This window comes from Ruditapes philippinarum, unplaced genomic scaffold (genome assembly GCF_026571515.1).
Source record: "Ruditapes philippinarum isolate M1 unplaced genomic scaffold, ASM2657151v2 ctg19249_1_1_1_1, whole genome shotgun sequence".
Taxonomy (NCBI): Eukaryota; Metazoa; Mollusca; class Bivalvia; order Venerida; family Veneridae; genus Ruditapes; species Ruditapes philippinarum.
The window spans coordinates 3,306-15,292 of NW_026855056.1; the positions used below are offsets into that span (position 1 = coordinate 3,306).

The window sequence follows — 11,987 nt, forward strand, 5'->3', positions numbered from 1 at the left end:
CAATTTTGTTAGAACTATTTACATATACCAGTATTATGAAATATTTAAAGCTACATGCCTCCAGATGGGTCAAAATTGTTCAATAAAATCAAACTTAGGAAAAATTCACTTAAATTATAGGTAAGTAAAAAGATTCAAGATCAAGTAATATTTTACATGTTCTGTGCGATTAATGACTGAATTTTTAGTGTTTACAATTATATTTCTACTGCGTTACTAACGCAGTAAGGGGTATTTATGCATATTTTGACCACTTTTTTTAGTAATTTACGGGGGTTGTAAATGCGATTGAAAATGTAAAATAGCTTTCTTTTGGTTACTTCACAATATTAAACATTCAGATACATTTTCAAAATTTTCATGAAAATTAGAATGAGCCTGGAGGCGTGCTGCTTTAATAAACTACATTATTTATTGAATTATATATTATCACAATAGGTATTCACTTTTCATTCACTTAGTGTGTGTTTGAGCCCTGTGTGGGGCAATGTTTTCTGTTCCAGTTTTGTTTATGGCCACCTGTCCATAGTCAACAATTACCCAACACTGCCATAGTGTACTGGGGCGTCCGTGGTCGAGTTGTTAAGGTCGTTGACATCAAACCACTTGCCCCTCACCTCTGTGGGTTCGAATTCCGACAGGGACTTTGGATTCTCTCATATGAGGAAGCTATCCAGCTAGCTTATGGAACGTCGGTGGTTCTACTCAGGTACACGTTCGTGCCTGAAATAATGCATGGAAGGGCACCTGAGGTCTTCCTCCACCAGTAGAGCTGGAACGTCGCGATATGACCTCTACTGTGTCGATGTGACGTAAAAACCCCAAAACAAACAAAACTGTCATATTGTACTGGCAATAAACTTTAGTAAATATCTTGCTTAAAATCCTATAAAACCTACAATAATAAAACACAACATAATAATCAAATTTGATTTGAATCACTTCTCTTTGAATGAACAGTTTAAATGACTTCCCATGGATTGGAATAAATGTGTTTATTGACCAAAAGATATACTTTACTTCTTTCAGATGAATTGATCAAAGCGGACATAGACTGGGACATTGAATCCATCGTAGGGACGTCCGTTGCCGGTTTTATTATAGGCGTTTGTATAAACGGCGTTATATTTGTTCACACTTTACAGAAAGCACTTGTAACTAAGGCAGAATTCGCTCCAAAAGAAACATAAATGATACACACAATGTTTACATTATACAATGTTCCCTTTTCGTCGTTTGTGTTTAATTATTTTACAAAACATGTGTAGAATATAAATAATATTTGAGAAGTTTATCAATTAAGCCTACTGCGCATTCCTACGTGATACACACATTAACTTTTGGTCTACTTTATAACTGAGCTGTAATCTTCTTTGAAATGTCAACAATTTACATAATTTTAACATGCTTGATACGTCTACTTTAACGATCATGTTACGCTGTCATCATGTTACACATACAACACGTTACACAGAACAGACAACATGTTACACAGAACAGAGAACACATTGCACAGACAACATTTTACTCAACACAGACAACATAATTCACATACGGCATTTTACACAGACCAGACAACATGTTACACAGAACAGACAGCACGTTACACAGAACAGACAACATGATAAACAGAACAGAGAACACATTGCACAGACAACATTTTACTCAAAACAGACAACATAATTCACAGACGGCATTTTACACAGCACAGACAACATAATTCACATACGGCATTTTACACAGCACAGACAACATAATTCACCTACGGCATTTTACACAGCACAGACAACATAATTCACATACGGCATATTACACAGCACAGGCAACATCATACACAGATAATATTTTACAAAGAACAGACAGCATGTTTCACAGAACAGACAACATGCAACACGGTACACAGAATAGACAATATGTTACACAGTCATTTTGTTACACAGCCAAATTTTACACACAATATGTTACACAGAAAACTTCTTACATAGACATTATGTTACACAGACAACATGTTACTCAGACACCATGTTTCACAGACATCATGTTACACAGACAACATGTTACACAGTCAAATGCCATCACTCTGTTCTTCTTCTTGAATATATTGCAGTTACAATATAATCGCACAAAGTTGGAACACCAAAAACGAACACATTACTTGACAGCAATGGTATTTCTCTTTCATTCTTTTTACATGAATACATGAAAAAATTTACATAAATATTGTTTTGCCGGTTGTTTTTTTCATATAGTCTTAAGTATGTGGTAAATGTTTTCTCTGAGATATTAAACTTTTATTATTGTCATCTGGATATCTTTTTTCATTCCTCCCCCCTCCCCCCCCCCCCGTACATGCATCGCCCCAACGCTATCACTCCACTTCCTAATTGAAATGTTTAACCGGTTGTTGATTTAATACATATGTCGATAATTTAGTTCACTTTCCATGTGTAGTTCTTTACAAAGATTGACCATAATATACCAGTACCAAAGGTTGTTTTAAAAATATCATTCTGATACTAGACAATTACTTTTGTATTAAAAACAGTTGTCACGTCGATGTGTCGTCATAAATTTATGTGCCTTGTAAAGACTTATGATATTTGAGGATAACATTTCAACCTTACTTCCATTTCTTAACCCTTTATATATCGTCCATAAGGAAACCTTTAACAATTTCATTTCTTATTTAAAGTATGACACCCATAATAGACACTATAAGAAACTGAGATATTGACAACATAATTATGTCAGTTTTAGAGTTACATTCTTAGCTGATACTCACACATTGCTTTTAATTAATTCAAGAGATATCAATTTTAATATCGATTTTTTTTTTATTAAATTTTGTGATCGATTTTTCAGGACTCTGCAAGGTTTTTTGAGGACCTTTTCTCAAAAATGAGATAATGTTTATCATTTATTTAATCGTGAAAACATTTATGAATGAATTAATTTTACCATATTTTCATTATGTCTATATGATAATCATTTGTAATATTTGGTTTATGATTGTTTCATGATTGTTTAATGATAGATTTATGCGCTTCTTAAAAATCTGGTTAAATTTAGTATCAAATATTCATATAATATGTGTGCAGAGAAATTAATGTTAACCAAGTGGTGGCAAAAAAAACGATTAAATTTGTAAGTTTCTTTAAATAGCCAACGTTTTTAATGTACATGAATAATATCTTATCTTTAACCATTTACAAACAAAATTGTGGCATAGTTTAATAAACTCTTCACCAGTCTTATTAATCATAAACTTCTTTAAAAACTGTGTTACAATGTTGAATGTTCTATTAGTAATATTCGGGATAGTTTGTAAAGGTTTCGACGCATTTCTTCTTGACGAACCCTGTAACAGAACTATGTAAGTATATTTTTGTCTTGAGAAAATATTTGAGCCGCGTCATGACAAAACCAACATAGTGCGTTTGCGACCAGCATGGATCCAGACCAGCCTGCGCATCCGCGCAGTCTGATCAGGATCCATGCTGTTCGCTATTAGTTTCTCTACTTGTAATGGGTTGGTAAGTGAACAGCATGGATCCTGATCAGACTGCGCGGATGCGCAAGGCTGGTCTGGATCCATGCTGGTCGCAAACACACTATGTTGGTTTTGTCATGACGTGGCTCATTTGTAATTCAACAAATTAAGTTCACCCCAGAAAAAATGAGCCAATCATGAGCATGCTTTAGAGTGCGGGTTACTAATACTTGCACTCCAGTTAACGCACTGTGCATGCTCACAGACAATGATCAGTACATGTGCTGGGATTGACAAATATGCATTTTATTTGGATTTTAAAGGCATTTTGAGCTCCACACCCCAAGTGTCTGCGTGCATGCTTGTGTATACGCATTTTCAACAGAAATTATATTCTACTGAAGCAAACGACATCGTTATTGTTGTTATAGGCGGTGTCTATGTAAACAATCAGTGATTCAAATGAATTTACATTGAATGTTCGTCTTTGTTCCAGGACTACACCTGAAATTGACTTTATAATCGGTAAAGACTGTCAACATGGTTTGATATCATTTCAACCTTCCGCATCGGGGTCACTGGCAGCGCACGTCATTAACAGCAAACCAAACACGTGCAACGTGACTACGTGCCTCAGATCGTGCAATACAGTGTCTAGTTCAATATTCGCTCTAACTCAGGACCCCTTCCATTGTTGTCATGTTTTTCCCCGGCCAACAATAGCCATGAGAGATTTCACGGATATGAAGAACGAAACTTTGTATAAAACAAGTTCTTTTGGTAATTTAAATTATACATTCTTTTTTTTTTGTACAAATGAAATCCTTTTATAAGAATGCACGTTTGTAACGTCGCATTTGATTGGATAATCGTGACGTTTATACATGTATTATTATAGTTAGAAAGATTTTTGACAGGTTATATGGCCCTATATAAACGGCTGTTTGAAAATATAACCCGAGCCATAAGGCGAGGGTTATATTTCAAACAACCGTTTATATACGGTCATATAACCTGACGTTATAAATATTCCTGACAGGTTATATTGCAGTATATAAACGGTTGTTTGTAATATAATCGTTCATATAAGGTCATATAACCTGTCAAAAAATCTTTAGAACTAATATATGATTGTGAAGAAAACTTCAGTTTCTTGATTTGTGTAGTGCAATGCAATAATTAGATTTGTGTGTAATGTAATGATTAGATTTGTGTGTAATGCAATGATTAGATTTGTGTGTAATGTAATGGTTAGATTTGTGTGTAATGTAATGATTAGATTTATGTGTAATGCAATGATTAGATTTGTGTGTAATGTAATGGTTAGATTTGTGTGTAATGTAATGATTAGATTTGTGTGTAATGCAATGATTAGATTTGTGTGTAATGTAATGGTTAGATTTGTGTGTAATGTAATGATTAGATTTGTGTGTAATGCAATGATTAGATTTGTGTGTAATGTAATGGTTAGATTTGTGTGTAATGCAATGATTAGATTTGTGTGTAATGTAATGATTAGATTTGTGTGTAATGCAACGATTAGATTTGTGTGAAATGCAATGATTAGATTTTTACCCGGTTATTTGTGGTATAATAATTGTGATGGTATATGTATTTGTTTTACATGAAATGATTGGATTTGTACCCGGCCTTAACATCAAAAGTTAATTGTGGTATATTAATTGTGTTGTTATATGCATTTGTTTTACAGGAAATGATTGGATTTGTACCCGGCCTCATTCTCAACAGCGAATTGTTCTCGATTTCAATGTTCGTACGTTACAGTGTCCTGTACTTGTAGAATATGATATTCTTACAACATGTTGATTTCTTCCTGAATAAAGGCTTACACAACGTAGAAAGAATCAATTTATTACGATTTTCTATAAATAGAACAGTCCCAACAAATGATACTCAAGCCAATAGTTGATTTTTATAAAGAAATAAAGCCAAGTATACGCATTTTCTTTAACAACAAAAACCTACAACTAATTATCAAAAACCTTAGGTGCACTTTCAACATTTCAGTTGTAAAAAGATTTTATGTTAAATTTTGAGTAACTCTCGAGCAAAGTTTTCGGTATAATTTTACCAAAATGGTCAAATACATTTACTTTTAAGGCAATATATTTATATGTAAAAATGGTCATCATTATATTGCTGCTTTTTTCTTCCCTTTCAAATTCTGTGGACAAATACAACGTGTGTTGCTCATATACGTCAACAACAAAAAAGCAAAACTTCACTTTCCTTCAAAAATTTCAATAAGTATGCATCTCTATTTAACCATTTAAGTTTTATTCGCAAACCCTCCTCTGAAGCTCTTTTAAGTCAAAGAACATCCCTGTGTAATCGTTAAAGTGTTTATGCTTATATTATTTTTATTTATTTATTTATTTATTTATTTATTTATTTATTATGGCATAACTAGCTAGCTTACCGAACGTCGGTGGTTCTACTCATGTGCCCGCTTGTGCCTGAAATAATGCACGCACGGAAGGACTTAGGTCTTCCTACTTCAGTAAAGCTAGAAAGACGCCATATCACGAGGGAGGAAGTGTTACACGAAGGATGGAGTTCTTATGATAACTTGTCAGGGAGTTCTTATGATAACTGTCACGGAGTTCGTCGGAAAACTATTGTATATACTGCAAAAAACACTCGTCAAAAATGGTAATTTTCATCTTATTGTAGTTTTTGACACATAATACAATATGTTAGGCAAGCTTTATCATAGCACCTATTGCAGTATATACAATAGTTTTCCGACAAACTCCGTGACAGTTATCACAAGAACTCCTTGACAAGTTATCATAAGAACTCCATCCCTCGTGTAACACTTTCTTCCCCGTGATATGACCTTTACAGTTTGGTGCGACTAAAACCCAACAGCAAGAACAAGCAATTTTATTTCATGTTCGACTATAGTAACGTAATTAAGGGGTTTCTGATAAAGTCTTGACCCAAATAATAATAAAAGAAAAGATAATAAGATTTGAGATTTCACAATTATTTTATTAATTGTAATACTGGTGTGGTAAATAAAACATGTTTTCATAAAAGAAAACAAATATAGTGATGCGATATAAAATGTACATGTAAATGTATATTGGGGTATATCCAATAAATATTCTATAACTTTATATCAGTAATGACATAACTTAAGATTTATATTTTTGTATCCACGTCCCATTTTGTTTCCACCCCTCCCCCCGCCTTAATATCAGAAAAGCAAACAGCACTTTGGAGATGGTTAAACTGGTATTATGAATAACTCAACACTAATCAAATTACACAATCATTCAAACAAACCAAATACACAAAGTAAAACATCCAGCTACCAAGAAATATTCTATATCGGACCATTACCATGTATATGTGTCTAGAACAAGACGAAATTTAAGTTATTTGAAATAATCAGCTAGCTTCTTTAACATTTTGGCCCCTTCTCTGCTAAACTCGATTTTTAGCATACAATTATGTACCAGACTTGTGAAAGTACCCTAGCCTCTCATCAGGGTACAAATGTAATAAGCTTTTAGGGGGGAAGTCACAGTTGTTGTTGTTGTTGTTGTTGTCTTTGTTGTTGTCTTAATTGTGAAAAGAAAATGGATAAAATTCGAAAATTACCCAGACGACATTTTTATCAGACGACAATTTTAACAGCAGAAAATGGTGACAAATGACATTTAACCACACGTAGTTGGCTAGTATGCAAACCCCCTATTAAAGTCGAAGCTCTTTTTCGTGCAAATAAAAATTCAAACAAAAGCTTGTAAAAGCGTATAATAATCATATTACCACAACCCCTTATGACTGTGACGTCTGCATATTTATGCTGATTAGTTTTGTTTGATTATACACCATCGAAAACGTCTTGTTTCAAAGGTCCTCGGTTTAAAAAAAACAAAATGTTTCTGTATATCAAAATATAACAAAACTTCAAAACCATTTAAGAAGAAAATAAGATTTTAAAAAAAGTAACATGAACCTAAATAATCACTTCAAAATGAAACCTAAATGATTAAATCTAATAGTTGATACATAAACTACTTTTTGTAAGCACTTTTTATTCCTCCGTTGTCCGTCCACATGTGCGCCTGGTAGTCGCTAAATAGTGCTAGATTTTTCCATGAATATGTCCTAGGATCTATATAACTGTCACTTTTATACCATTTGCCCCTCTTTGCGCTGCTAGATTTTGTTTCCCGCTGCATCCTCTGTACTATATCCGGTATCTTACTGACCGGAAGTTTCTGCTGGGAACCAGGCATACCCCGGAATATGTTGTTGTACATGCTGGCTCCTGAAATAGTATACAAAGATCAAGTATAAAGTCTGAACTAGAAAACAGCGTTCAGAGTTCGCGGCACTCTCCAAAGATATCTCATGACTTTATACGTAAGTACCAATGATTATCAGTATACTTTCTCATATATTTCATTATTATATTATTTCATATACCAAGTAATGCATTATTTCATATACCAATTATTACATTATTTCATATACCAAATAGAACATAATTTCGTGTGCAAAATATTACATTATTTTGTGTACCAAATATCACATTATTGCATATACCAAATATAACATTATTTCATATACCAAATATTACACTATTTCATATACCAAATATCACATTATTTCATTACCTAGGTATTACACTATTTCATATACCAAATATCACACTATTTCATATACCAATTATTACACTATTTCATATGCCAAAAATTACATTATTTCATATACCAAATATAACATTATTTCATTAACTAGGTATTACACTATTTCATATACCAAATATCACATTATTATATTTACCAAATATCACATTATTTCATATACCAAATATTACATTATTTCATATTCCAAATATAACACTATTTCATATACCAAGTATTACATTATTTCGTGTGCAAAGTATTACATTATTTTGTGTACCACATATAACATTATTTCATATACCAAATATTACATTATTTCATGTACCAAAAATCACATTATTTCATGTACCAAATATCACAATATTTCATATACCAAATATTTCAATGTTTCATAAACCAAACATTATATACTATTGTGGAGTTTCAGCTTTAATAATGGACACATTACTCTGAGGGACAGACGATACTTTTTACCACTATATTGTATATACGTATAAATACCTGTCTGCCCAGTATTCGGTCGCGCGTCCATCATTCTTTGCTGCATGGTCGAGGCCGAGTTGCCTCCCACTCGCTGCACTGACGTTCCTATAGCGGCCACAGACATGTTTAAAGGTCAATTCTTCTGGAAATAAAATGATGAAATTTAAATTATGTACAAGTATAAGCTATATAAAAAAATATCTGTGAGATGGCCCAACTTCAATGTGACTGAAATTCAGATCTTCTTGTTTACATGTACTAAAGTTCAGATCTTCATATGTTTGCATGTACTAAAGTTCAGATCTGCATATGTTTACATGTACTAAAGTTCAGATCTTCATGTTTGCATGTACTTAAGTTCAGATCTTCATTTGTTTGCATGTACTAAAGTTCAGATCTGCATATGTTTACATGTACTAAAGTTCAGATCTTCATGTTTGCATGTACTTAAGTTCAGATCTTCATATGTTTGCATGTACTAAAGTTCAGATCTGCTTATGTTTACTTACATGTACTAAAGTTCAGATCTGCTTATGTTTACATGTACTAAAGTTCAGATCTTTTTATGTTTACATGTACTAAAGTTCAAATCTTTTTATGTTTACATATACCAAAGTTCAGATCTGCATATGTTTACATGTACTAAAGTTCAGATCTTTTTATGTTTACATGTACTTAAGTACAGATCTTTTTATGTTTACATGTACTAAAGTTCAGATCTTCATATGTTTGCATGTACTTAAGTTCAGATCTTCATATGTTTGCATGTACTAAAGTTCAGATCTGCTTATGTTTACATGTACTAAAGTTCAGATGTTATGTTTACATGTACTAAAGTTCAGATCTTTTTATGTTTACATGTACCAAAGTTCAGATCTTTTTATGTTTACATGTACCAAAGTTCAGATCTTTTTATGTTTATATGTACCAAAGTACAGATCTTTTTATGTTTACATGTACCAAAGTACATATCTTTTTATGTTTACATGTACCAAAGTACATATCTTTTTATGTTTACATGTACCAAAGTTCAGATCTGCTTATGTTTACATGTACTAAAGTTCAGATCTGCTTATGTTAACATGTACCGAAGTTCAGATTTTTTTATGTTTACATGTACCAAAGTTCAGATCTTTTTATGTTTACATGTACCAAAGTTCAGATCTTTTTATGTTGACATGTACTAAAGTTCAGATCTTTTTATGTTTACATGTACTAAAGTTCAGATCTTATGTTTGCATGTACCGAAGTTCAGATCTTTTTATGTTGACATGTACTAAAGTTCAGATCTTTTTATGTTTACATGTACTAAAGTTCAGATCTTATGTTTGCATGTACCGAAGTTCAGATTTTTTTATGTTGACATGTACTAAAGTACAGATCTTTTTATGTTTACATGTACTAAAGTTCAGATCTTTTTATGTTTGCATGTACTAAAGTTCAGATCTTATGTTTGCATGTACCAAAGTTCAGATCTTTTTATGTTTACATGTACTAAAGTTCAGATCTTTTTATGTTTACATGTACCAAAGTTCAGATCTTTTTATGTTGACATGTACTAAAGTACAGATCTTTTTATGTTTGCATGTACTTAAGTTCAGATCTTATGTTTGCATGTACTAAAGTTCAGATGTACTTGTGTTTACATGTACTAACATTCAGATCTTCTTATGTTTACATGTTATACAGTTAAGATTAACTTTCGTTTACATGTACTTAAGTCCAGATCTTCATATGTTAATATAATGTACACATAAACATAAGGAAGATCGGTCAAATTGGCCAAACTTTTGCTGTTTGTGTGTGTGTTTTTTGTTTTTTTTGGGGGGGGGGGGAGTCGGGGTCGGAGTGAAGTCGTTGTTGTTGTTGTTTTTTCTCCATTTGTTTTGTTTGTATTGACGGTATCTTTAATACATAATTTAAATCATAAATAATCTGTACAGGCTCACCAGACGTTTGTTTTCAATTTTAAGCATTGCCAATCATATATTTATATTAGTTCTGTTACAGTACAATATAAACAGATAGAGTAAAACAACCGCTAAAACTACATTATACTAGTTTAATGTTTTCTATTTTTCAAGATTTCTTTGTCTTTGAGAAAATTAAATGTTCATATGAATCGTGTCAGTGTACAAAACAATCAAGAAGACCTCTTCATAAACACATTTTCTGCATTAACCTTACGAAAGTTTTCTGGATATCATTTTTGTTCTAGGGTATATATACATTTTATATATGAATTATATTTATCTATATTCCACAATTCAACCTTCAACGTTTCGAGGGGTTAAGTCCCTCTTTAACCCCCCACCCCTTTCCCCCTTTAACAAGAAGTTTCTGTTTATTTAATTATTTTTCCTGAGGTATTACATGTATATCAATTGTTACTGCTAACGTACAAGAACGGAGTGCGGGTAGGGCAAAAATAGCTACATTTTGTTAAGAAATGTACTTTATTCAAACATATATAATACAGCCATATAACTTTATGAATTAGTTAATCTGTTAATCCATTATTAAGCCTGGGAAATCAAAACATACAGGAAAATTTAGGTCATTATTACACCATTTAATCCAGTGAGGAACTTACTTTGGATTAATCTTAAATTATGGAAACGATAATTCGTGATTTTAATTAAAAGGTCATCCGTCTGCTTGTAACCTCGCTGCTTTCAAAACAAAAATTAAAGCAGCACACCTGAAGCAGCAGACCTCGAGCTTCATGCTCATTTTCATTAAAATTTTGATGATGTGTAAAAAAGTAAATTATTTTTGAGTGACAAAAGAAAATAGTTTTCACATTGCAAACAGCACTTACAACCAATGTTATCTACCAAAATGAGGTCAAATACCTGGATATAGGGGCCACCCGTCTGTAACGTCAATTTTAGATTAGTTCCACTTTTTACCACTATATAGAATATACAGACAGGTTACACTGTATCTAGCTCTTTAGTTTACTTTTATAAAAAAAAGTTATTCACGAAACTTTTGACGAGGGCGTTATTTATAATTTATTTTGTCATTTTATTGAAAACTTCAGTTTTAAGAATTTCTTATATGTTTCTTTACTGTATGAACTCACAAAACATGTATTTTATTGTGGAATATAAATATAATGTACATAAATAAAAACATGGCTATGCTTTATCAGATAATAACTTTTTTTCATGTCTGTATTAAAGTGGACAATTTTCTAGAGATTTAAATATATACAAATGTATTTATGAAATATTTACGTTCTTTTTTTTTTCCTTTTTTTTTGCCCATGACACTTTTTTCTTTTATATTGACACCCTCTTTCAAGCTTTTGTACATACACGTGTACTTATCGCAATTTTTAT

The 11,987-nt window shown here is 32.1% G+C and overlaps 2 protein-coding genes across 2 annotated transcripts; one reads left to right on the forward strand and one right to left on the reverse strand.

Moving 5' to 3' along the window:
• Positions 1 to 3,201: 3,201 nt before the first annotated feature.
• Positions 3,202 to 5,356, forward strand: LOC132741980 (uncharacterized). The gene is made up of 3 exons (XM_060730254.1): positions 3,202 to 3,373; positions 3,987 to 4,270; positions 5,202 to 5,356. The coding sequence occupies exons 1-3, from the start codon at positions 3,288 to 3,290 to the stop codon at positions 5,315 to 5,317; spliced, it is 486 nt and encodes a 161-aa protein (XP_060586237.1). The 5' UTR covers positions 3,202 to 3,287; the 3' UTR covers positions 5,318 to 5,356.
• A 1,128-nt stretch (positions 5,357 to 6,484) lies between these two features.
• LOC132741981 (uncharacterized) lies at positions 6,485 to 8,779 on the reverse strand (the record flags this gene model as incomplete). The annotated part of the gene is given in 2 exon segments (XM_060730255.1): positions 6,485 to 7,796; positions 8,659 to 8,779. Coding segments are annotated over 2 exon segments (363 nt in total). The 3' UTR covers positions 6,485 to 7,539.
• Positions 8,780 to 11,987: the final 3,208 nt, after the last annotated feature.